The 27,788-nt window shown below is 43.4% G+C and overlaps 1 protein-coding gene across 5 annotated transcripts in view; it reads left to right on the forward strand.

Moving 5' to 3' along the window:
• ntng1a (netrin g1a) overlaps positions 1-27,788 on the forward strand; it is a 91,946-nt gene that overhangs the window by 1,672 nt on the left and 62,486 nt on the right. For 3 of the 5 annotated variants that reach the window (XM_029246116.1, XM_029246117.1, XM_029246114.1), the window contains exons 1-2: positions 1,109-1,494; positions 10,001-10,690. In XM_029246116.1, coding sequence (XP_029101949.1) covers positions 10,442-10,690 — 249 coding nt within the window. In that variant the 5' untranslated portion in view covers positions 1,109-1,494; positions 10,001-10,441. Of the gene's footprint in view, positions 1-1,108; positions 1,495-10,000; positions 10,691-27,788 lie in introns of those variants that run through there. The other 2 variants (XM_029246118.1, XM_029246115.1) reach the window with 2 other exon arrangements.

Here is a 27,788-nt window from a genome sequence, read left to right on the forward strand (position 1 = left end):
CTGGGGTGTCTGCTGGAGGAAAGGCGCAGGTGTTAATTGCGGCAGAACAATTAGGGTGGGTGCGCGAGGTGATCGCAGTGTGGTGGGGATTGCTGGGGGGGGGGGTCTGCTGGACCACAATCCACCTGTTCCAGAACGCATCTTCTCGAGTGAAGAATGACGGCAGGGTCACGTACGTCTTAATTTAGGATAAACTAACTTTTCTCATTAAGGCACGAGAAGAAGGCACGCGCCAGACTGGGGGCGCGACACATTTCCTAGGCAGGAAAGCGGGTCCATTGATTGAGCAGAATCCTTCTCCTGGTTCCTCTAGAGCCACATTTTGTACATCGTACGGGCACCGTAAATTCCAGATGTTAGCACACACATGCACCGCGATACCTTTTTTTTTCCTTAATATTTTTAATGGTTTAAATCGTGCCTCCAGGTAGCGGAATCCAAGCGTATAACTTTAAATGGTACCTTTAGGACCATGGGGCGCGCGCGCCTAAGTGTCGAGGCAGAAGGCAGCTTGCAATCCCTATATTAGCTCGCGCTGGAAAATATTGCCTACTTCTCATATATCTCTCTGGCCGGGGTGTTGGATGAGCCGTAGGAGGAGTCCTCTGCTTGCCGTGTCTACTGCGATCGGGGGTCCCACGGAGAGAGGAGAGGAGAGGAGAGGAGAGGGGGGCCTGATGCTGATGCGCTGAGCAGCGTGGGTCTGCGTGGGGGATTTCTCTGCGCTCAGCATCGCGCCAGATCATGGACTCGAAGTGTGTGATCTTTCGGGGCGTCTTCTTCGACGATGAGGGGAGGATGTTCTAGGGAGGGTCCACGGTCCCACCTGAGCGTCTGAAAGGAGCCCGGCTGAGTGGTCGCTGTCATCTGCGCTCTGCGCTCCCCAGAGTTCAGCCCCCTGGTTTTGGAGATACCGAGTTGATACGAGGAGATCACTGAGACAACTCCGTGGGGGTGGGGAGGAAAGGGACGCGTCAAGTGAAAGTTTCCCCAAAGCCTTCTTGCAGGAAAATTGTGAGAAATAACGAGGATTGCTTTGGAGAAATTAAGTGCGGCTTGCTTCTTTTTTCTTTTTTTTTTTTTTTTTTTCCTGGACAGTCAGTCACCACCATCATCATCATCATCATCCTCATCACCGCGTAGGACACACTGTGAGAGTCCTCAGTGCTTCTTTCCAGCGGTGCTGACCCGGCGCCCAGGGGAACAGTCACTCATTCATGGTGAAGTGGCAGCAGAAGCAAACAGATGCGCTCCGGCTCGGCGCGTAAAGGAAAAACGCCCGACTGACGCGCGCTGACAGACCTCTTAGACACCTTCATTTAGTCAGCTCGCGAAAAGACCCGCATCATCAACTTTTCTCCTCCAAAGTCCTCACGTTCACATTAAGGCAGGAGTCTTATTAAAGAGGAGCTGGCGCTCGCTGCTGAACTTGTTGAGCACCGAGACGCGCCGCTCCTTCGTCGGGCTCACAGTTCACATGGAAACCTTTCATCTGTAAGTATTTTATTTTCCCTCAAGTCCTCTGTTCCTTTCGCCCCGTTACTTCCGCCGCATTATTGCCACACAGCCACCTTTTATGGGGCGCGTGATGTTAATCCTGCTGAAACGGTGTGTTGTACATGTCAAATTTAGCCTAGCTACCTTATCACATATTGCACGTGCTGAAAACACTGTATTTAAATTCACGGACACCTATTTCGATGTCTTCGGCTATTTGAAAAGACATGTTCAACATCACTGTAGTATATTTAAAACCCAGTAGTGCATGTCTAATACGGGCAGCAGGTGGCGTAGTGGTTAGAGCTTCTCCTCGCATTCGAAGGGTGCGGGTTCCAATCCTTTTTCCTGTTGTAGCACCCTTGATCAAGGTGTTTACCCGTAATTGATAGAGTAAAAGTTATCCTGCTATGTACTTAAGAATCACATGTCTGCAGCTATGTCTCTTTCTCTAATGTAATGCACAAATTGTATTTTTGCTGAGATGTACGTCGCTTTGAAGAAAAGCGTGTGCTAAATGAATAAGTGTAAATGTAAATGTATATATAAGTGGCAGGGTATAAATCAGTGTGAGTTCCTTGGGAGAAAATTAGAAATGAAATGTTCATAATTTCCAGTATAATATATGTGTAAGGCCAGTATTGTATGTGTTTAAAGCGCAGAAAAAAAATATGTTTAAGGTCCCGTGTAGTGTGAAGTCCACAAGGAGGCATGATGTGGTATGTGAGTAATAAGCACTGCTCGGGGAAAATCGTACAACACTTTGGGTTCAGTTGACGCACTCGTTCCGGTTCTGCGGGGTCTCATCGCAGCGTCCTCTGCTGGCGGCTGCGCGAAATCCTGCGCGCTCGTCGCTCCGTCAATTTCAATCGAAGATCGCGACGCGGGACATCATTTCTGATCATTTCTGATTTGCTGCGCCAATGAAATATGAACCCGAGCGCGGCGGTCGCCTGTGCGGCCCGCGCGTGCGCGCGCGAGCGCGCCGCCAGTCACGCCCGTGCGCGTGTGGTGCGCGCGCTCGCACGCGCGCGTCCGTGCTCATGACGAAAGTTTGCCCTTGGGTCCACATGTTCTGCGTGCGTGCGTGCGTGCGTGCGTGCGTGCGGCTGCAGACGCGTCCGCGAATAAGCATCGCCGAAAAGTCATTTAGAATTTCGGCCGCAAGATTCACTCGCCAGTACCGCATCTGACCGTTATTCATAATCCAGTTAAAATATATTTCAGGCTGCTGTACATTCAGCTCAGCCGCTCCGGTGTCTGTGTGCTAGTGGGGTTTGAAATAAGTCTAACAATTTATGCTGGTTCTGATTCATCATGTTAAGCCAATATGAAAATGCGTACGCATCATTGTCATAATTAAATTTTAACCACGTGGTCGTAGCTGTGGGATTATATATTATAAATAAAAATTAATCTATATTAGAAAACATTCTTGGTGTAATCTTCAGGTTGTGTTCAAGGCTTTTCATTTTTTTTTTCATTTTGCTCTTGATTTTGTGTTTTTCTCACGCGTATTTAATAAATTATGCCCACAGATTTGCAGATCAGAATATATCAATACTTGGACGATTATAAAATGTATATAATAATCACTGAATCGCAGACAATATTGCATTGCATGTCTGTTTTTAATTTATTGTATTAGTAACTGTTGTACACTATTGGGGATCAGCACATGCTTTGCAAAAAAATGAGAGTTCCCTGGGCAATGAGGATTGTAATATGATGATGATGATGCTGATGATGATGATGATTTGGAGGAGGCATCAGTACATTACTAATGCAGGCAGCTGGCAAACAAGCACCAAAGGCTGACTGCGCACTGAGCCAGTCATGTGTTACTTTCAGTTGCGCTTTGGTGCTAAATGGCACTGTTGTGTATTAATTGCGCTATTGGTCATGTCTGTAATCCTGACATTGTCTCATTTACTGTTCATGGCAACTGTTATTTTATTTATTTTAATTTAATTTTTCTTAATACTGCTATCGTCTGCCATTCAGCCTCATATGTTGTTATATTGTGTTTCATGTTCGGCACCGACCAGGAACCAACTCTGGTATGCTATATTCTGGCAACAAAGGGTTCTGAGTTCAAAATAATTTCATTGCTCACACGTTTGTCACTCAAATAAAAATATTGAACTATTATTAACATCCTAGGGCATTTTGGTCAAGTTGGGGTTATTTGTATTTAATCAATAGATGCTATATTCCTCTTGTTGTCTGTGGCAGGAATTCGTTTTTTGTTTTTGTTTTAAGCACATGGGTTAATATTTGGTGAGGAGCTGATGTGAACATTTGGAACAGGGTGACATGTTGCCGAGAAACCTGAGTAACATGGCAACCTTTTAGGAAAAGTGTTTTTAAAAATGTATGACGTTTTCCTGCGTTGTGATGAAGTGTCTGCTTGGTGGCAGGTGCTGTGGCTTGGGGGCGAGAGGGAGCGGGAACCCTGCCGCTACCCCCCCTGCCCTCAGCCCCATGCTCACCAAAGCGGACGAAGGCAAATGGAATGGCAGGAGTGACCCTGTCGAGCCGGCGCTCCCCTTAGTGCGTGTTCTTTGAGCGCACGCAGGGACGGTCACCGCATCGTTCCTGGACAATTCAAGCGTACTGTGGCAGCCGAGCTAAAGGGACACTCTTCTTCCTGCCTCCCCTATGAAGGGCTTGAGACTTGGCTGCCCCTTGCAGTCAGACCACATTACAGTGAGGCCCATCTTGTACCCAAGTGTCCCTGGTGAGGAAACGACGCTTCGCTTCCACTGTTATCTCTCTATTAGCTGACATCGCTGAAATGGTGAACAGCATTCACTGTAATAACAGAACTTAACACATATCCTGCTTACTGTATTGAGGTGTATTTACCCTGGACTGCTCCGGCAAAAACTACCCTGCTATGTCAACGGGCAAATCAGTGTTGAGTAGCTTAAAATTGTAAGTTGCCTTGGAGAAAAGCATCAGCTATATAAAGAAATATGTTGTAAAAGGAAATATACACCTAGTTGCCATGACTCCCCTATTTAATTCATTGCTTGGCAGTGAGAAGAGAGAGACCCCCCCCGGAGTGAGAGATTGAGAGGAACCAGAGTTCAGGAATCTGAGTCTGAGCCTCCCGCTCTAATTCCCCTCCTCCCCGACACCGTCGTTCCAGCTTAAAGAGCTTCGCAAATAAAAGCCTATTGATTTCAGACTTTGTGTCTCTGCATGGTCTCGTGAGAAGAACCAGGCATTTGTCACAGTAATACTAAGTGTGCCTGTTCAAAACGGCAACATTTGGAGGGAAGTTTGAAACGCTGCTCCGTTATTCCGCGCGCGTCTTCGGGCTCGTCACGCCGAAGGAAGGTGCCACAGCGGCCGTGTGCTAATTCACGCAGACGAGCAGCCTGGCAGGTTGCTTATGTAAAGATTAGGGAGGGAGTGATGGCTGAGGCCCTCTGCGGTGCACGCCGAGCATTCGCTGCTCTTTTGTTCAGAACGCTCCTCCATATGAGGGATAAAAAAAGGCTTGTGAGCCTCTGCACATTGCTGGCATCGCGGCGGGAAGATGAGAGGGGGAAGAAGCTGAGAGAGGAAAACAGAGGGCACACAGAGAGGGTGAGATAGTGGTGGGGATGGGGGGAGAGACTTTATCAAGAGGAAAAGATAAGGGACATGGGGAGTGTTGGGTGACAGCAGGAGTCACAGGTTGCAGAGATGAAGTAAGTGGTTATAGGCGTGATTTTACTGTGATTTTACGTCTGCCCGGTTTTAAACGCATGGCTATGGCTGAGTGACCCACGGGACGAAACGTAAGCGGACACATGGGGGTGTTTCTCAACTTAAGAGTGTGAGGGTTGTGGGGAGGGGGGGTCTCATCCACCGTAGCTCTTTGCATGTCATATAGAATCACTGAAACATTTATGCCTCTTTAATATAAAATGAGCCCATCCATCTTTTCATTGTTGGACCTCCTTAATCCAAAAATACATTCTCATCCGTTAAGCCTGAGCTGCCAGCTCAAAGTACCAAGTCTACGAACACACTGTGGATTATATATATAGCATTATTATAATATTAAAATGAGAAACAGCATAGCCGTAAATAGTGTTATTTCTTTTTAGAGTCCCTTAAAAAGAAAGGAGATATTATATTATATTTGCATTAAACAGGGTCCTGCTACATTTGCTTACATCATAGTGTCCCGTTTAGTTTTGGAAAGTAAGGAGAGAAAAAATGTGATAATGGCATAAATAATTATTATTTTGGACTTTTACTCCCGCTGCATGTTTTTCTAGTTGTGTCCTGTTACAAACTTAAATTTGTTCAGTTAAAATTACTATTGCCAGGGATTTTTACATTAAATTGCACATTTCATTTGTCTGTTCCTTTCTGGGTTTGTGATCCTTATTTTTTCCCAATAAATAATTGATGCCAAGAGAAAAAGTAGTATAAAGGATGGTGAAATGCTCACTGGGAGCTGTATGATGCTGTAAACTGCAGAACATGATCCCTGAGCCAAGAAAAGAACTTTGAGAGGGCCCATTTTATGACATATTAAAATTAAATAACTTGGTGTTCCTTCCTACCACAGCCAAGAGAAAGTAACAAGATTTCAATTTATCGAAGGTGGATTGTCCGTGTATTCAGAATTTACTTTTCTTCTGCAAATGCCTGTGTTTATGTTGATTACTTGTACAAACGTCATTTATCCATGTAGTTTTTCTATATTGTCATTTGTGCCTTGACCTAAATAGCTAAGGTGTTCTGTCAAATCATTTTCAGGGAAATGGTGAAGGGTAAGTGAAATACGTGTGTGTTTGTAAATTATAGGAAAAAAAAAAAAAACACACATCCGTACTGTAAATGTGGAGAGTGGCCCAGCAGGTGTAACCCTAAGAGTTCCAGCCTCAATAAATGTATTAAATCTATTAAAGCTGATTTTTTCCTTCAATCCAAAGTCCACTGAATACCATGTAGTCTGTGTTCATTCATATAAACTCCCCCACCACCCATCCAGGGCTGCTGGGTCTGATCTTGGTGAGCGTCAGCGGTTTTACTGCATTAGCAATATGTCTAATGTGGTGATTAATGGCCTCCAATTACAAGTTCTGTGCCAAAACTTTGACTTCCTAATTGGCTCCTTCTCCACCTGGTTCATCTGTACCACTGACGTCGTTACTTTTAACAAATTAGTTCCTCTCCAGTCCTCTTCTGCAGCTCCTTTTTCCCCACACTGCTGTATGTCTTGTCAAGACCTACATCCGTAACATAGTCCTCACCGTGAGATAGAAATACAGCACAATTTTTTTTTTTTTCCTCCTCTATATATGTGTTCTTCTCTGTATACTGTATGTAAGAGACCTATGTATTGGAGCTTGTTGTTGTTAGGTGCTGTCGAGTCGATTTCGATTCATGGACACTCTATGGATAGTTCTCCTGAAGAGTGTCCAGCCGTCCGCCAACCGGCTAAGACTTGATATTGGAGCTTATTTCAGTATTAAAAATCATACAGACATTTAGCTGATGCTTTTCTCTAAAGCAACTTATTAAGTCAACTGATTTACAATTAATACATACGATTACATACACCCACCCCTTTTCACAACTAGGTAATTCTACTAGAGCAGTTTAGGGTCAATGCCTTGCGGAAGGGTACTACAGCTGGAGGTGAGATTTGAAGCTGCAGCCTTTGGGTCCAAAGCAAGCTGCTCTAACCATTATGCTGCTGGCTGCCCCCTATGAAAATATGACATAAGAGGGCATTCCATATGCACAGAGCATATTGCCATCTATAAGGACTTGGAACAGCAGGCAACAGGCCAATATATAGTCTATTGGTTACAGTTGCTGCCTTTTTTGCCTAAACCACATGGGCGCAAATCCCACTTCCTGCTGTAGTTCCCTTGAGTAAGGTATTTACCCAAAAAATGGTTCCACTGAAAATCATCCACCTGTATAAGAGGGTAATCAGCATAAGTAGCTTAACACTGTAAGTTGCTTTGGGGGAAAGAGAAAAAATATAAGTGATAAATAAGACTGATATGATGTTTAAAAAATATTTTGAGACACGTCTATTTATTGCATAGACACCCACACAGAGGATGAATGCCCCTACTCCACATCTGTCTCGATATGTCGGGTAAGTCTTTTTCCATATGGCTGCTGAGCTTGTTAAGGCTGCCAGCCAGCGCTGCTGCTGCATCGTGGACTCCTGCAAACGGTGCAGTGATTAGAAGCTGACATTTCACGGTCAGTTCTCAGTATAGTGGTGCACGGCGAGGTTCCCCAAACAGATCGATCGCTTAGGGACTGCAGATGCGCCGGGTCAGCAGTCGCATTGATTCCACCGGCTGATTAACCTGCACTCAAATGTACAACGCTCCACTTATAGGGTTGCTCAGCAAGTCTTCATCAGCTTCGACAGAAACCCTTCAGCAGGTCCTCAACAACTGTCCCTACACATAGCTGACGGGGGAAGGGAAGACTTTAAGACATGGTCTGTTCTCGAGTTGTAGGCGGTTTTGTATTTTTCTCAGCTATTTCGTATTTATTTAATGTTTACACATCAAGGAGTAGGAACAAGGACTGAACTCGTGGGCCAGGGGTGAGGAGCAGCTCCTGGGGTGATATTCACCATATGGTAGACTTTGAACGGGAAAGACTCCTTATGCAAGGGTCATGACAAAAGGGACACGACGGATGAAGTTTTGAAGTGTTTTTTTTACCTTCGTGCAGTAGGTCAATGCCTGGTGGGTACATGTCACCCAGCATTCCTCCGCTTGCGTCTGAAATTTTTCTCAATCATACCAGGCCTTTGAAGAAGTGGCCATTTTGTCGTGGAAGTCATAAAATCCAAAGACGCCATTTCTGACACTCCGTTTTACCTCCTCGGTGTTACACAATATCCTGTTTCTCCGTCTCAGAGTGGTTTCTTTGCCAAATATAAGCCAAGTGATAGACTGAGAAAATAAGACGTTATAAAATAGTGCGAAACAAAGATATGACAGATTGCACTGTTTGAGAAGTACCAGAAGGCATTGTCACAACCTGTGAAGAACATCTGGTTCTTCAAGGCTGGATATGTTGTGTAAATCATGTATAGAAATCTTTCACCTATTATGCTGAAAAAATGTGTGTGTGTGCGTATATATATATATATATATATATATTTAATCACACATTTCTTGTCCAGTAAAATTATACTTACAAACTATACTAATGCTGCATAGCCAAGCAAAGTTTCTCCAGCTTTTGTTAATGTCAGCAGATAGGTTACCACAATGTGTGTTCCAAGGAAATATAATATTTTGAAGTGTTTTAACCTTCAGTAATGTATTGCACTGGACTATGTATTGTAAAGATCCAGTATAAAAAGCGGTAATATTTTTACATTATGTTGCATTGCTAAAACTGTCTTGTGAGAAAAATAAATAATACAATGTAGCGCAATGGAAACTCCCTGCGTAATGATTCGTCATGCCCCGACATGTGTCCACTGAGGTTACTCGAATCAGAAATAATGAGGAGTTTCATTTAATACCTCTACTTCAACTCATGAGGCATTTCTTCACATTTACGAGGACTGAATTTAGATTTTGCTCTTCCTGACAACTCAGAAGTACGAGACCAGAGTCACCATGATCTCTTCTTCTCAGTTATACTTTGTTTGCTAGTTTCACCTGTTATAATGTCAGTGATCATGTCCCCGTTTGGACTGTCCAAACCATGTCCACTTTTCCACTGAGTGTCACTTAATTCGAAACTGTTTTCATTGATTTCTTTTCTCTTTACTGTTGAATTATTAGATGAACACAGAGTATCATATGTATGTATGTTTTGTTTGTGAGTGTTTGTTAAGTGTACAGTATATAATAGGTTCGGAAGAGCTGGTCAAGCGCAGGTAGACAGTCATAGAGCATTACAGAGTCATTATTGAAGGAAACTGCACTGTTATGTTGTTATGATAACAAATGTTAAGTATTGTAGTAGCTCGGTCCATTTTAATGGGATTTTGGGATACTTTAGCATAAATGAGTATCAGTTTTGGGAACACATAAAAATGTTTCTCATTAAAACTAATGGTTATTACATCTTGTGTTAATGAGAATTTGCCTTATGAAGGGTTTTTCAGGAATTAATTGCCTAGAAGTCTATACTATGATTATTATTTTTTTTGTACTGGTAAATGCAAACTCAAGATAACACCCTGACTTCACTGCATGTAATGAGAGGAGAAGTGTGTATATGTGGATTATATGTGGTGTTTGAGCTTGAGGGAAGGGGGGGGGGGGGGGTGGAGGCTGATGGGATTGATCAACCTAAAGGTGCAGCACTGGAACCTCATGGTGGAATAATAAAACTGCTTGGCACCACGTTCAGATATTTGTTAGTTTACACCAGTTGTAAATACGTTCTCCCACACTGGTGCAGCTTTGGAGATCTCCACCTCCGCCTTGTTCTTAGTCACTGTCAGACGACTCACTTCTGAAAGGCATCCATCTCCCTTCCTTGTGTCTTGCAGAGCATCGGCGTGAAGGTGAAAGATGCGGTCTGACTAGAGGCAAACCTGAACCCAACCGTGCTGTCGGGACATCTGAGGGTATCTCAAAGGGTCTCGCTCCCTTCAGCTACTACTGTCCACACATCTTGTCATCCCTCCTCCAGTCGAGCACCCCTTGAGCCCCAAACTCCACTTAGCTCAGACTGCTTCGACCTGCGTCGGCTCTACAGTGGGACACCGGATCTTCGCAGGAGAAAGTGGGGAAAGAAACGCACCAAAACCTTAGAGAAGACCCTACAGAATCATGGTGGCAGTGTCCCATCGCTCTCAGCTGGGGAGAAGTTAGATGATTTTGTAAGATTTCTTTGCTGCTTAATTTGTTAAGTTTTTGTTTCCCCTTTGGTGGGGGAAAAGTGTTCTGTTGAGCCTCTTTGCGAAAGGACACCGACAGGAGGGAGCGCCATGCGCCAGCCCGTGCTTCTGTTGGCAATGCAGGCCGCGTGGTCTTGCTTGTGCCGTGCGACCCAGCACTATCCAGCCGCCTGGGGGCACTACGACGTGTGCAAATCGCAGGTGTACACAGACGAGGGCCTCACGTGGGATTACATGGCCTGCCAGCCAGAAGCTGGAGACATGACCAAATACCTGAGAGTCACGCTGGACCCACCCAACATCACGTGTGGAGACCCACCAGAGACGTACTGTGCCTTGGTAAGTTGGGAATGCCGGTCTGGATTGGGATTGTTCACAGTCGAGCAATGGAGTGAGAGGAGAGACGAGCTACAGTGTATTCATGCAATTGTGAGCGTTCCGATTTTCATAGCTATGGAATTGCATATGTAATTTGCTTAATTACCGCGAGTGTTGTTGTATCATTTGGTCAGAAATACAGGGAATAGCTTTTCTGAGCTATGATATCAAGATAAATTTAAGAATTCCTGTTAAATTCTACGCTATCCATGTGCTGGCTGTGGCGATTTTAACACGAAAAGCGCAGCTACTGTGTAAAAATGTTAATATGAGAACTTTAACGCAAATTACAGTAGTAAGATACACCTTACAAGACTCTACTTACTATACAGTCAAGATTTTTACGTTATCTTACATGCAAATAAATGCACATCTCTTTTATTAAGCTTACATCGATTCTGTAGATGAAGCGGTTCAAAGCTGACGAACGCTCGATATGCATATTCAGGGTCAACGGCGCTGAATAGGGGCTGGTGGAGATAATTTTCATTTTCAGTAATTTTAAATGACTTTTAATTTAGCTTGAGGAAACTAAAAAATAAAATGTGTTGCTCTATTGTGTAGTGGCACCACGCCCAGGGTGTTCCCTGCCGCGTGTCTTCTTTCTAGGATACAGCAGACCGCACAACCCTGTGTTGGACAAGCGGTTATCGATAATGGATGGACGTGTTACAGAGTATATTGTATTTATTACAGCTTTGTCTGAGGGTTTTACGCAACCTAATCTCTTAGTAAGCGGAGGGGTGTGTGTATTATTCAGTTTTTATTGATTGGGACTTAATGGTAAAAGTGACTTTGGAGTTAAGAACAAATGAAATTACAAACAAACTTCAGGTCCCAGGTGTGTTTGTAGGTTGACGATTCAGTGTATGCGTTTTTGATATTACTTTGCTGTTCTGCTTGTACAGAAAAACGGGATCTGTTTCATGAGTAACGTTTTTATCACGTTCGCAGGATGAATGTGCAGAGTTTAGGATTTGCACTTTTAAAGTCAAACCTGACCCAAAATATGAAAGAACATATATACATGAAAGATGAATATAACTCAGGGTTCTGCTGTTATGCAGAAGACAAAATATTTATTTATTTTTTTTTTAGATAAACAGAGGGGCTAAAAAAGTAAATTAGAGAAGAACAAAAATAGATAGTAGCAGAAGCGACAGAGAGACGTGGATGAAAATATAGAGTTTGACGGAAGGCCTGATATCTTCTGTGTAGGAACTTTGAGGAGTGAATTATTCAGTGTGTTTGTAACTAATGTGTTTTATTTATAGGATACATTATTTAGACCGCTGTCTGAGAAGAACTTTCAAAGAGCTAACGCTCCCTGATAGACTCCTTTGGCCATCCAGAGGGCTCATACTAGAATTACCGTCAGTGCAGCTTTGTACCCCCATACCCCCCTAATACTACAGCCGAATATGGCAAATTTACCCAAAATCTGCTGTCCTATAACGTCTGATAAAGCTTTTAACCTCGTCCCAGCTGCATAATAAATGTGTGTTAAAGTATAAAAAATGTGCGTAATTACTTGATCATCCGCTACACCCCAACCAGACCGCTACGCTCTTTCACATCTGCGCTCTTGGTGGTCCACCGCACAAAATGTAAAGCACAGAGGTTCTTGGTTCTGGCTCTGTTGTGGTGGAACGACGTCCCCCTCTCACTCAGAACTGCTGAATCTCTGTCCACGTTTAAAAAGGGTCTGAAATCTCACCTCTTCCAGACTCACTTTGCCCGTGATCTCTTGAGTTCATGAGGTCATGTAAGGTGTAAATGTTCATGCTCCATAACTTTAAGATGATGCCCGGATAAACCTTTACACAGCTACTCCTCTAATGTAATGTAAATGTTTATATGTATCTCCAAAAAAAATTAAAACATTACTAGGAAGGTGATCAGGAATCGTGGATATTCGGATAAAGTTTTATGCAGCTACTCGTGTGATGAACGTTGGTTCATATGGTGGAAAGAAACAAACTAACTGCACTTAAGAATCACACGTCTGCATCTAAGTGTCTTTTCCCTCTAATGTAATGAACACGTTGTATTTTCTATGAGATGCACGTTACTTTGGACAAAAGCATCTGCTAAATGAGTACATGTTGAAGTTCAAGGTTTATTGTCATAAGTTCAAGTACTGTGTACAAAGTACTATGAAATTCTTGCTTGAATGCTTCTCCACAGACCATAGACAGCATAATAGATAGTACTACACACACACACAAAAAAAGCAATCAATAATGCCAGTAACAATAAATTCCCAGAATACTTAGAAGTGACAATGCAAGTGATGTGCTTGGAGGGATCAGTGCAAACTCTAGTTGCTAAAAAAGTGTCAGTGTAAAGTCCAATATCATTGTTGAAGGGTGCGTGTTGAACACTCTTAACAGCATTGGGGTCAAAGCTGTTCCTGAACCTAGCAGTGCGGGTTCGAATAGACCTAAGCCGCTTTCCAGAGGGGAGAAAAGTGAAAAAGAGTGAAAAGTGAAAAAGAGAAAAAATGTAAATGTAAATTTAACTGTCACGGAGGGGAATTTCAGCATTTTGGGCTCAATTTCATACTAAGTGCTTCCATGACTGCATTTCACTATAGAGCTCACTACCTGATTACCCATTTTTTCACTGGGAGGTGTATTTTTAACCTTTTGGTGCTGTAAGCAATCACTTTGATGAAGACAACTGATTTGTTCCCCCAATGTCATGTGACCGAAGCACTTTTCAGGCATTTTCAAAATGGCATTGTTACGTTCCATTTTACATATTGCACTTTAACAAGTGAAACGCAAAAGCCGAGCGTGTTCTGTCAACAACGAGATGCTGAAAGCCATGCGTTTCTCAACAGCTGGCAATTCAGTTACGATGACACACCCAGATTTTATTAGAAGCATCCACATTATTTATTTAGTCTGTTATGAGAGCCCTGCTCTGGCTGAGAGTGATTCAGGGCTTCCTGTGTCAGCAAACATACCTGTTTACACAGCCACCTGCTGCTCCCTGCAATAATTTTGGTATCAGACCATAAACACTGATACTGAGGTGGAGAGAAAAGGACTACATTTGCAGGCTTTGGAAGGATTATGTACATACCAGAGACACTGTGCAGACAGTTTGTAGTACCGGTGTAGTGGAAGCACTGATTTCCATTCATCTGGGGTGTGGTCTCGCCGTGCTCTTTTTGCTGTTTTTATTTATTTATTTTTTTATTCAAAGGGGGCACAAAAACCTCTTTATTTAAAAGATTTTAAGAGCTTAAACTGTAATGGCTGTTCCAAGCTTTCCGTACAAACCGTGTAAATTTAGTGAATGATGTTATAAAGCAGGGCTAAAGCAGGGATAACCAGGGTTAAGCAAGGTAAGCAAAGAGGCCCACATTCTGAGCCATACATCATTGAATTGATTTGAGTGATTGTCCCCAGGTGTTTTATATACACAAAATATATATATGTGTGTGTGTGTACATATATATATATATATATATATAATATATAAGCGATATATGTTCACATCTATATCTTGAAAAAAATATATATATATATTTTCTGGGAGGAGGTTATTTGAGGGTCCCTGGGTGGAAGAGGGTTCAATTTGTTCAATTTACGGTCAAGGAGTGCTGATGGTGGGTGAAACCCAAACCGCTGAGTGCTGCTATGGATTTCATAGCCAATCAGACCTAAATTAGGAAGCAACGAGGTTATTAAGAATTCGTCTGTGCGCCTGCTGCGTAACATCATATTAAGAGACGTCGCGAAAGGTATTCCGGGGAGACCTGGCATATTACAAATGCAACATGTTCTTAATTATAGGTTCATCTTACATGTGGCGCCTGTGTAATGATATTTATTTCTAATGATATTTTTCAAAGAACAGAAGAAGAAAAAATGTGGAAAGGAGAAGAGCAATCTATGAAGGATTGTGCTACATCTGTCATAAGGAGGAAGAAAGTGATGTAGAAATTGCCTCTTGATCCTGAAGTAATTTGATAGGATTTGAAGGTCATGGTTGCATTACCATCTTGCCTAGAAAGATGGCTTAGGAAAAGAAGATTGGACAATTATATATTTTAACAACCGAAATATAATCTATCCACTGTAAGTACTATATATTTTTTATTTACGTGAAACGTTTTTTTTTTGCCATCGATCTTTAATTTTGACCTTTCACGCACAGTCAACAAACAGACACACCAGATTCAGGCCGGTCTGAAGCATTTCGCTCCGACTCGCTGCACCACGTTCCAAGATGGATCTCACATTCCTCAAGTGGTTCCGGTCTGACATTTTAGTGGAGTTTCTTCACTCGCAGCTGCTCGGAATTTACATATGTATGCATTTCAATGAAGGCGAAAGAGGATTTCTTTCCGATATTACGTTGTCTCAGACAAACAAATGGTGACATTTCATTTTTAATCAAATTGTTTATTCATGCTGCATTCGTGGGGAAATGTACAAAGTGAGCTACAAAGCAGCTTTTGAGAAGTGCTGACTTCTATGGATAAGAGTTGACTCCCAAAAAATATTTGCATTTTAACAGCCTTCAAAATCAAATTAATTATTTACTCGGTTCGTCTTTCGGACATCGGGTGACAAAGCAAACTTCTTCGTCGTCGTTGTTTTTGTTAAGCCGCAGAACAGCATGTTAAAATAAAAAGAGAAAAATGAAGTGAATTTTGACTAAAAAAAGTTGGGGCCTTTTATCAGCTTTTTTTGTATTTTAAATGTCATATTATAGGCATTTCCTGTCTAGTTATGAAAATAAACATGGAAATGAACATTGACATATCAATTTACTTTGGCTGCCGGTGTAAAGCAGTTGCTATAAATGTGCATGATATCAGTGTTTCTGCTTCTTTCGTGCTTCTCGTATATCGGAAAGTATAAATATATTTAGAATTATTTGTGTAAACCTTTTTTCATTTGTGGCTTTTGGTTAAACATCCCATTAACAGTTTGTCGAAAAGGAAACTTTCTTCTCTGTGTTGATGACCAGTGTAAACGTTGTCCGTGCAGCACCCATCGAATTAGATTTAAGTGAATAAGTAAATAAAGGTAACAAACGAGAATATCTGTCAATGCATAAATTAATGACTTTTTTGAGGCGGTGTCATTTTGTGCAAAAGTGGCCAAGCGGAGGAAAGATGTCGCGAAGTGCATTTCGAAAGGTCTGTCCCTTGCTGAAAGTTCATCCATCTGCTCTGGTGGGCATGGAGAAAACCATTACGGAGGCGATGGGGACATTTCCACATTTTAATTTTAATGGCCGTGTCCTCGGCTCGGCCATGGGCCGCCGTTCCCTGCGGCGACACGGTGCTGCCTGGGCCTTGTCACGCCACAGGAGGAGAGGGTGGCGGTCTGGTCCTTGCCTTCGCCTCCACCTTACGCTGCAGCGAGAGTGAGGTCACACCTGACGGGCTGCAGAATTTATTGTGTATATGTGTGTGTGTGTCTATATATATATATTATATATATATCTACACAATACATATACACACACACACACACACACACACACACACACACACACACACACACACAATGTGATCCCCTTGTGTTCCGAGATGGTTATTTCACGAGAAGCATTTTTTTTCATCTGGCATAATAGGGGTGTAATGATCAATTCCACATGTTGCTTTATAGCAAAACATGTGTGTCGTAGAAACATGCAAGTAGTGCAGGTATAAAAATAAGTGAATCCCAATTTTTTTTTAAAAAAAAAGTGATTGAACTGGTGAAAACAAGTAGGTAAGGAGAATCAGGTGTGTAAATCAATTATTTCATCTTTTAAGTTTAAGATTTAGATTTTATTGATTTATTTCAATATTTTATGCCATAATAATCACCATCCATATAAGGTTTACATATTTTCAAGCAGCACTGTACATACATAGTGAAAGTGTGCATAGTATATAATATATACATATATATGTATGTATACATATACACAGACACATGTGTGTATACATGTATATTTGTGTATATATATGTGAGCTGTATATATGGACCCATATTTTGAGAATACATTTACATTTGTGTGTACAACGGTCACTTATATTTGGATATATCTTTACCCTTTTTACCACAAAACTGATTCATCCTGCTGCCATGAAATAAACAGCTCCTGCAGTGATAGTGATTTAAGTGGCCCCTTAAGTGCTCATCTATTTATAACTTATCTTGGCTTTTAGGCCTAAGACATCAGAAGTTGCTGTATTTGCCCTTTATATTGATTTAGGACTACCAGAACCTCTGTGTGTGTCGGTCTGGAGGTTTTACCTTTATTTATCTATATTGCTCCATCAGTGGTGGTTGTTGGATTCGGTTTTTCCTGGCCTCTCTGTGCCACTTTTGTCTCCCTTCCCTTTTCATGTGTTTATAAATGGAATAGTTTTGACAGAAGCCCATAGCTTGAGAGCTTATGGTAAACATTTACACAGATTCCATAAAATAAATATTGTTTGGTTTATTGTGCTTATCCCAGAATATTAAGCAATGTAACAAAGACGGCTGAAATGAGGATTATATTATATTTTTTGCACATTATGTTTAAAGGAAACGGAGTATGTATGATGTAACAAATGTAGCAGAAGAACAAACAGAACATCTGGTCTTCTGGCCTGTCCAGCTGATACAGAATAGCACAGTACGAGTTGTGTTTGATCTTCCAGAGTGTTCCCGTGTATCTGCCCTCCTCGTCTCCCTCCTCTGACTTCCTGTAGCAGCCTTCAGCTCTCTCATTTTGGCCCACGAGACGGTCAATGCATCTGCACCTCATACCTGCAGGACCCTATAAGTCCTTACTGATCAGACACTTGACGGTTGCTCTCATGAGGGGTCCAGATCAAAAGTCTGAGCGTTCTCAGTTTTGGCCCTAATTTGGTGGAATGAGCTCCTCCTGTCACTCAGAGCTGCTGAATCCCTCTCAACATCCTAGAAGGGTGTCAAGACACTGTTCTACATCTCTTTGGAGAAAAGCGTCTGCTAAGTGATAAAGGTAAATGTAAACGTACAGCTGGACCTTCATGCCAATGTAAGGCAACAGCAGGGGTTTGGTTTGAACTGTGCTTCACACTGGCCAGTGTAACATTTCTCTTTTGCACGGATTGGCTTATAGACTGGTATAAATCAGCAAACACACCAGGTTTGTAAAATGCCTTGTAGATGTCACATTTTTGCAATTTGCTCTGATACTTCCTTCCACTACAGCAGTGGTTCTTTACAGTACTGTGTCATTTTGCTGTTATGTTGACTGCAGTTGATTACTGTATGCTGTGATGAGGTTTTCCGCATTTCTGTTCAACATCGGTCTGGTAAACAATTTAACCGTTGGATTATGTTTGAGACAGCTTTCTATTTCTGATCTTCCCATCTTACTGTAATTATTTACGAAGGACTTACAAAAAAAAATTAAAAATCAAATCACCTGATGTTATTATGCCTTTAAATTCATTCCTAGTCATTATCACAAGTTTGTTTTGATAATTATAGAAATTGATAATCCTAACAATTTTTCAATAGTAATTGTCACTTCTTTTCGTAATTTATGCTCTATAGGCCTCATTTACCTGAAAAGATGATTTTTTTGAAAGAAAAAAAAGACGAGTCCTGCGTGTGCATGTATGTGAACTCCTGAATTCTGCATCTGACGCTCTTTGCTCTTTACTATATTCTCACCCATTCATCTCCTATGGTCCCCAGATCTGAGCACACACACACACCACAGGCGTATAAAAAGTGAATAAAACCGGTAAAATTCAGTGAAACTGGCGGTCATTAGTGTTATGTGTTCACACACCTGCTGTGAAACCTTATGATCATCAGAGGATAGAAGCCATATCTGGGACAGATAAAAGTTGCAAATGGGTCAGACAGAACACGACCCGAGGGTTAACCTGCAATGTGAGTTCAGTGAAATAGACACTGTTTCACTGGTGTCCTCCTCTCTTTCTACTGGCGAACAAACCGAAATCTCTCTCCCAACAATGGGGCTTTTGTTGCGTTTCACAGTTCATCACACTTGGAAAATGATTAGCGGAAACTTCTCCTGCGTTCCGCTGTGATGCGGCAGCACGTCTCAGACACGGCTCTGGATTCTATTGATCTTAATTGCTCTTCCTGCCTCTGGGTGTCCGTCTCCCGCTCTGAAAGCGCTCTTACACTTAATGTATCAGACAGGGACGGAGATTCAATCTGTCTGGACGTTCGTCATGGCATTTTAAAAAGGGCCGCTACGTCTTGCGTGAAAGAGCAGAACAAAGGACTCGGCGGCCTGCTCCAGGTGATGGATCGCCCGATGGACGGCCCCAACCCCCCCCCCCACCACCACCACCAACTCGTTTTCATGCTCGCGAAAAGCGATTAGCGCACGCATGTTAAATGGAGACGTGTAGGACAACATCGCTCATTTAGATCAATGAGCTGAAGCTGCCGAGCTGAGGGTGAGGGCTGGAGACACTCGAGATGGCGGGGCTACTCCGAACCTCTCGGTCACATTAACTAGCGAAAAAGAGTGGGAGATTGATGGGCACGTGTGGGCACTGGATGCCAAAACAAAGCCATTTGCTCGAAAAGAAGGAATGAGCATATTGATAGACAAGTCGATGATCCTAAATGGACGCTCCTGGGAAAAAGTTAAAAAGTTGCCGGGATAAAGAGGAACAAATGAGACAGAGGATGCTCAGGCCTGGAAGCGGTGCGATTGACGGGTCCGTTCAGATTCGAGGAGGAAAGGGGATGGGAGGCGGGTTTCCGAAGCAGCCCCTCCATCTGTAGAGGACGATGTGAGGAATTCTGCGGGAGAGGAGTCCGTGGTCCTGGGGCCCCCACTGTTTCCTCAGAAACCCCCCAGTGGGACGATGGCTGTCGGCACTCAGACGGCTCGGATCGCGGAGACTGACAGCTGCAGAATTTAATGATCTGTTGTGACGGCGCGATGCGATGCCGGACCGAACCTGAGATCAATAACAATACCATCAAAACTGGAAATGAAATGCTAAATAATTCCCCGGACATCCTGCGGATAATGGAATTTGCCCCTTTGAAGAATCCCTAATGAGTTTTTCTTTCTTTTTTCGGTATTAAGCTGTTATTGACAGGCACCATCAACAGCTTAGTCAAGTGTGAGTGTGAATGTGGTACTCAGAAGGAGGCAGTGGGTGGTACCTATATTAAGGTTTAAGACAAAATAGTACTGAATCTATTAGCACGTAAAGAAACTATTTAAGGCTCATCCATCCACCTGCAATTTGAATCTACACGTAATATTCGGAATTTGGAATTTAGCTGCGTTAACCTTTTTTTTCGAAAGGCAAATCGCTATGGATGTGTCCAAACTGAATGGATATTTTAAACAGGCCAATCACTAATGGCGTTTTACCACAGGCAGGGAAGTTTTTTTAGGCATTGCTGGATACGTGGTTTTTGAATAGCAGAATTTTTTTTGTGTGTGTTTTGTTTGTATCTGTAGGTGATTTTTAAAAACATTTTCATGTGTAACTTAAGGGAAATTATGTTAAATGCAGAGCTGTTAGGCAGCGTATCATTTAGTATTATTCCGAAAATATTACATATTCTTCCTAAAAAATATAATTTTTTCTTCCAAACCGTTTCCTGTTGCCTGCTGATGACAGAAGGAATAATCATGACCTGCAATTTTGCATAAAGTGTTTTGTCTAAATTTGGGATTACTGACTGGTTTCTACTGGTTACAGAAATTTCTGGGAGGAGAAGCAGATGGTATTAATGAAAATAATTTAAGGACTCCATTCAACATTTAATTATCTTTCGTTACTTTCCTCCATCCTTTGCCTTTGCCTTAAGTGACATAATGTCCCACCTAACATTAAATTGATTCTTTTTCGAGACATATTGATTTATTGAAAATTTATACAGAGCAGCGTATTTGTAAGAGTTATCATGCTTGAAGTACTTATGATTTATAGCTTCAATAGAGAAGACGGCTGGAACGTGCTTAGCAGAGGCTATACAGATTGATTTTGCTTGATGCTGCACCCTTTCTTTAATTGCTTCTTGAGACTGCTGAGTTTGAGCCAACGCTATTGACAACATTTCTCTCTTAATCGCAAAAAAGAAACAAAAAAAAAGCACCTTTTATGATGACTCACAGTAATGTTACAAAATATTTTCATTTAGCCATTCATATTTAAAACAAACACTTGTTTAGGGGCCCTTTGCTTAGGTAGTCCTCTGTGGTAATTCCATGAGTGGAGATCATCACCATTTTTGTCTCTTAGGCAAAGACAGTTGCCATAAAGTGGATCCCACCTCAGTTAATGATCAAATGTGGCTTTTTAACACGAAAACATTACAGTGCCATGAGGAGAAGCACCACAAAACATTTTTTTTTTTATTTTGCTGTGGCTACAATTCCAGAACACATTTTAACATGATCTCTATCATTAATATTTCACAGATTAATATATTAGCATTTAATCAATAAAATTGAAAAAAAAAAAAAATACCCAAATGAAAATAAGTTGCGGGGGGTGTGGTAGTGCAGTGGGTTGGACCAGGTCCTGCTCTCCAGTGGGTCTGGGGTTCGAGCCCTGCTTGGGGTGCCTTGTGACGAATTGGTGTCCCCTCCTGGGTGTGTCCCCTCCCCCTCTGGCCTTACGCCCTGTGTTGCCGGGTAGGCTCTGGTTCCCCGCGACCCCGTATGGGACAAGCGGTTCAGAATATGTGTGTGTGTGTGTGTGAGAATAAGTTTTTCACATTATACAAAATTTACTAAATGTTTCCTTCATTCTTATTTTCTAAATGGTACTTTTAAGACATAGCTGTGTTTTACACACAAGAGAGAGGTCAGTGTCATTGTCATTCGGTGGGGCGCGAGGCACTGAGTTATGAAACGCGCTGTCTGGTCCTATTGATTAACATTTCTGTGTCCAACATGTTCACTTGAATTAAAACTTTGGTGTAGAAAATGGCACAGTGCTTAAACATATATGGTAACTTTCCTTTGCTGTGTACCATAATATAGTTCCCTTCCTTCTTTTACTGAGCTTTTCACACCGTGAAACTGAAGCATTTATTCTCTCATTTTCTTTTATTTCTTTACAATATATATTATTGGATGGAATGGTGGCACAGTGAGTAGTGCTGCTGTCTCACAGCGCCTGGGTGGTGTAAGGGACTGTGGGTTTGATCCCCACTCAGTCTGTGTGGAGTTTGCATGTTCTCCCCAGGTCTATGTGGGTTTCCTCCCACAGTCCAAAGACAGGCTGTGCAGGTTCCCTATAGTGTGTGTGTGTGTTCTGCTGATGTATGGATGAGTGACCCGTCGTGAGGAGTGGATCTAGCAGTGTAAATCACCTTGGTGAATAAGTTGTGTTGGCTGATAACACTACCTAGAGTTCATTGGAAGTTGCTTTGGAGAAAAGCATCTACTAAATAAATGAATGGGAGTCCCGAGGGAGGCGGGGGACATTGAGTCCGAATGGACTATGTTCCGCGCCTCCATTGTCGGGGCGGCGGTTCGGAGCTGCGGCCATAAAGTCTCCGGCGCCTGTCGCGGCGGCAATCCCCGAACACGGTGGTGGACACCGGAAGTAAGGGATGCCGTCAAGCTGAAGAAGGAGTTCTATCGGGCCTGGCTGGCTCATGGGACTCCTGAAGCAGCTGACAGGTACCGACGGGCTAAATGGAGCGCGGCTCTGGCAGTCGCCGCGGCAAAAACTCGGGCTTGGGAGGAGTTCGGTGAGGCCATGGAGGAAGACTTTCGGTCGGCCTCAAAGAGATTCTGGCAAACCGTCCGGCGACTCAGAGGGGGGAAGCGGTGTTCCACGAACACTGTTTACAGTGGAAGTGGTGCGCTGCTGACCTCAGCTGAGGATGTTCTCGGGCAGTGGAAGGAGTACTTTGAGGATCTCCTCAATCCCTCCGACACGCCTTCCGTAGAGGAAGCTGAGGCTGGGGACTCGGAGGGGGACTCGTCCATTACCCTGGCTGAAGTTGCTGAGGTAGTCAAAAAACTCCTCGGTGGCAAGGCTCCGGGGGTGGATGAGATCCGCCCCGAGTTTCTCAAGTCTCTGGATGTTGTGGGGCTGTCTTGGCTGACACGCCTCTGCAGCATCGCGTGGAGTTCGGGAACGGTGCCTCTGGACTGGCAGACCGCGGTGGTGGTCCCTCTTTTTAAGAAGGGGGACCGGAGATTGTGTTCCAACTACAGGGGGAATCACACTCCTTAGCCTCCCTGGGAAAGTCTATGCCGGGGTACTGGAAAGGAGAATCCGACCGATAGTCGAACCACGGATTCAGGAGGAGCAATGCGGTTTTCGCCCTGGCCGTGGAACACTGGACCAGCTCTATACCCTCACTAGGGTGCTGGAGGGTTCGTGGGAGTTTGCCCAACCAGTCCATATGTGTTTTGTGGACCTGGAGAAGGCATTCAACCGTGTCCCTCGTGGCATCCTATGAGAGGTACTTCGGGATTATGCGGTTCGGGGCTCGCTGCTACGGGCTGTTCGTTCCCTGTATGACCGGAGCAGGAGCTTGGTTCGCATTGCTGGCAGTAAGTCAGACCTGTTCCCGGTGCATGTTGGACTCCGCCCTTTGTAACCGATTCTGTTCATTATCTTCATGGACAGAATTTCTAGGCGCAGCCAGGGAACGGAGGGTGTCTGTTTTGGTGGCCGCGAGATCTCGTCTCTGCTTTTTGCGGACGATGTGGTCCTGTTGGCTTCATCAAGTCAAGACTTGCAGCGTGCACTGGGGAGGTTTGCAGCCGAGTGCGAAGCGGCGGGGATGAGAATCAGCACCTCCAAATCCGAGGCCATGGTTCTCAGTCCGAAAAAGGTGGATTGCCCCCTCCGGGTTAGGGGGGAGTTGCTCCCTCAAGTGGAGGAGTTTAAGTATCTCGGGGTCTTGTTCACGAGTGAGGGAAAAATGGAGCGGCAGGTTGACGGACGGATCGGTGCGGCGTCCGCAGTAATGCGGTCATTGTACCGGTCTGTTGTGGTGAAGAGGGAGCTGAGTCGTAAGGCGAAGCTCTCAATTTACCGGTCAATCTACGTTCCTACCCTCACCTATGGTCATGAACTCTGGATCATGACCGAAAGAATGAGATCGCGGATACAAGCGGCAGAAATGAGTTTCCTCCGCAGAGTGGCTGGGCGCACCCTTAGGGATAGGGTGAGGAGCTCGGTCACCCGGGAGGAGCTCGGAGTAGAGCCGCTGCTCCTCCGCATCGAGAGGAGCCAGTTGAGGTGGCTCGGGCATCTGTTCCGGATGCCTCCTGGACGCCTCCCTGGGGAGGTGCTCCGGGCTTGTCCCACTGGGAGGAGGCCTCGGGGCAGACCCAGGACACGTTGGAGAGACTATGTCTCCCGGCTGGCCTGGGAACGCCTTGGGGTTCCCCCAGAGGAACTGGAGGAGGTGTGCGGGGAGAGGGAAGTCTGGAGGACTCTGCTCGGACTGCTGCCCCCGCGACCCGGCCCCAGATAAAAGCGGAGGAAGATGGATGGATGGATGGATGGATAAATAAATGAATTCAATTAAAATTTAGGCCATTTGTGGAGAAGCCATGTTGAAGACTTTAGGCCTTCATGGTAATGTTCTCTGAATGCTGGATATATTCTATTTTATTCCATATATACAGTCATATTGTAGAGACATTATTTATCCTGTGCGTAAGACGACTGTTTTGTTTATTCACTGTTGTTCTCTAGGCGACAGTACGCAAAAATTGCTGACGTTAATTAGCAAATCCGGTCATCCTTTGCAGTCCTCAGCGTGGAAATTGGAATTATTGAAATGAAAGTGCGGATGACATGAGATATTTAGCTGGATACTCAAATGAGGGAGTGCAGAAGTACTCTGCTGAAGCTGACAATGTTTTGTGCTGTTTGGTAAGAAGAGGGGAAAGAAAGAAAAGTCACAGTGGGAGCGCCAATACACGTATCCGTGCAAAATTGCAAAAAAATGCAAGTGATATAATTTGGCAGAGTGAAAACAAAATTGATTTGATTTGGCAAATTGAATTTTCCTTTCATGAAGGCAGACACTTGCTAAATGTGCCTCCTTGAGCATTTTAATACTCGGCAAATGGAATTATGCTGTTAATTTAAAGATTAATTGCAGTGTGAGCTGTAGCGTTTGGGAACCCTGGAGACCATGACCCGTCTGCGACAGCAGGCCCGTTCCAGTATCCTCGTCTACCCCACCCTCACCAAGCAAACTCGTCCTATAAACCAACCGAAGTTCGAGACGCAACCTGCTGTTCATCTGGAAAAGAGCCACTTTGCCATGCGACCGCAGCATCGTTTAGTACATCAGCACGAAAGTGCATCTCATGGTATTGGCATAGCAGCAACAAGTCAAAGAGCTGCCTTGGCAAGTGTGGGGTCCAATTTGGACCGTTTTGATGGGGTCTCCTGAGCTTAATGTATTTTCACATTAAGTATAAGTAATATATGTTATTATGCTATATTAAAAACACAATAACACCTATATTGTTTAAAACAGTTGCAGATTTCCCTTTAGGCAGTATAAGCATAGTGCCGAGGTCCTATGAATCTTTAAGGGCCTATGAAGGATGGGAAAATTTAAGAAGTTAAAAGTATGAGGGAAAGTAAGAAAAAATGAGGTAAAAAGATGGTAAGAGAGAAATTGAATGCGACTCAAACTTCAGAATTGCTTTTCAAAAAAATTCCAGAATTTCTGGGAATTCCTTAAGAAAGTTTGGCTTCCCTATTGATTTCGAGGTTTAGCGTTACAATAGTTTAAAATGCATCGCGTCAATTGACTTAATTCAGTGAGTGTTCACCCCTGTTTTTTCATCTTTTGCAGTGAAATTTCCAGGGTTACAAACACCAAAGTCTGGCTGTGATTTAAACCCAACTATATAACCTCTTCTGTGTTTCAGAGCTGGAGGTGGCAACCCTAGTGTGGGGCTCTGTGAGCCCGAGACCCCGTTGGGTCAATGAGGTTCAGTTGGCACAAAGCCAGAACTGCATGTCCGTCCCTCGAAAGGTGCATTTTACATATTTCTCAGTTTTAAATGAAAAACTTGGGAAAAGGAGACATGATATGACTTCAGACTAGGGAGATCAATCTTTCCTTCAACACACCCTCACACACAGAGAATCGATCCACAAGACCCCTTCCAGGAGATCCCGTTCGGTCCCCAGCATTTTTGGGAAAGCTCACAGCGGTTATACCCCAACATGATCCACACAGCAATCGGCATTGTCATATTTAGGGAAAGAAAATGCAATTTTTCCACTTTTTCTCCGTCTTTCCTTTATTCCCCATTTTTGCCACTGTGTCCAAAATGTCTACAGAAGACTCTGATCAGCAGTCTGGACATAGTATTAGGTAGCAAAATGAATGTAACATACCCACCTTAGACTACTGTTCAAACTGCATTTACAGCTATTTATTTAGCAGTCACTTTTCTCCAAAGCAACTTCCAACGAACTCTATGTAGTGTTATCAGCCCACACACCTTATTCCCCGTGGTGACTTACACTGCTAGATATACTACTTACACTGGGTCACTCATCCATACAGCAGTGGAACACTCTCTCTGTCACTCACACATTATGGGTGAACCTGAACAGTATGTCTGTGGGAGGAAACCAGAGCACCCAGTGGAAACCCACACAGACAATGGGGAGAACATGCAAACTCTACACAGGCTGTGCGTGGATCGAACCCGTATCCTCATACCACCCGGGCACTGTGAGATAGCAACGTTCCTGGCTGTGCCGCCATATCAACCCCTATCTTGTGTTTTATTCACAAGTGAACCACATGGTTTCTATAACACCGATAGGAAAAGAGAGTAGTACTTTACTAAATAGTAAATGTAAGAAAAAAAGAAAAAAAAACTCTGATGTTGTCCTCCATGATGATACCATCTTGACCTCCAGTATTTCTAAGACATGAAAGATTGTTGAATGGTGTATTTCAAGTGTTTTGTCTAACCTGTTTTTTTCACCCTGGCTTTTGTTCCATTTTGTTTTCTGTTCTCTTTAGTCTAATGTTTATTTTTGTTTGAATTGTTAAGTATTTAATAAAAAAAAATAATTCTTGTGTTAAACACAGCACAGACAAAATGGGGGTAAAATATGGTTCATAGATATATTTGTAAAAAGCACACTAATGTTTAAGGATATAGGTTTTGTAGTCGGGATGGGTGACTAAAAGTATGTAATGAAAAAAAAGAAGGTGAAAATGAAATTTATTCCTTCAGTGAAAATTTATATCCTTGTACTTGGTTTCATGCACCAGTGAGAAGAAGAGTGTCATGTTGTGTAACTAACTCAGCGTTAACAAGAAATTTCTTTTATATGTAAAGCCACTTAATGTTTAACGTTTAAATTTCATTCCCGTGAAATGTGCACAATTGCCCTCTCGAAATTTTTACAGTATTGGATGTATTTACGGGTGGCACAGCGAGTAACGCTGCAGGAGAGCATGGGTTTGATCCCCTGCTCAGTCTGTGTGGAGTTTGCATATTCTCCCCATGCCTGTGTGGGTTTCCTCTGGGTGCTCTGGTTTCCTCCCACAGTCCAAAGATATGCTGTTCAGGTTCACACACACAAACACACACAGATTGAAATCGCTCGTCCAAAGCAGGGTCGCGGCAAGCCGGAGCCTAACCCAGCAAAACAGGGCGCAAGGCTGGAGGGGAAGGGACCACACCCAGGAGGGGACACAAGTCCATCACAAGGCACCGCAGACAACACTCAAACCCCAGACCGCCCAGAGAGCAGGACCCGACCAAGCCTGCTGCGCCACCGCACCTCCCGCTTTAGAGAAAACCCTCTGCTAAATTAATAAATGTAAATTTCTTTTACAAACAGCGTCACTTCTCGCTACTATTGCAAATAAAAACAATTAAAATCAAATGCAGAAAACTGTGAAAAGGAGTAAAACACAGCCACAGTCCACAATAAACACTGCATTAATATATGTGTTGCGTGTTTTAGAGCCTGTGGCATTAGCTTCGTTTACACCGTGGGCCCTGGCTGATGAATATTTAATATCGTGTGCTGGAAGGCCTCTTGAAGTGCTCCAGATGCAGCGGAGACTGGCAGCCA

This window comes from Scleropages formosus, chromosome 19 (genome assembly GCF_900964775.1).
Source record: "Scleropages formosus chromosome 19, fSclFor1.1, whole genome shotgun sequence".
NCBI classification, from domain to species: domain Eukaryota; kingdom Metazoa; phylum Chordata; class Actinopteri; order Osteoglossiformes; family Osteoglossidae; genus Scleropages; species Scleropages formosus.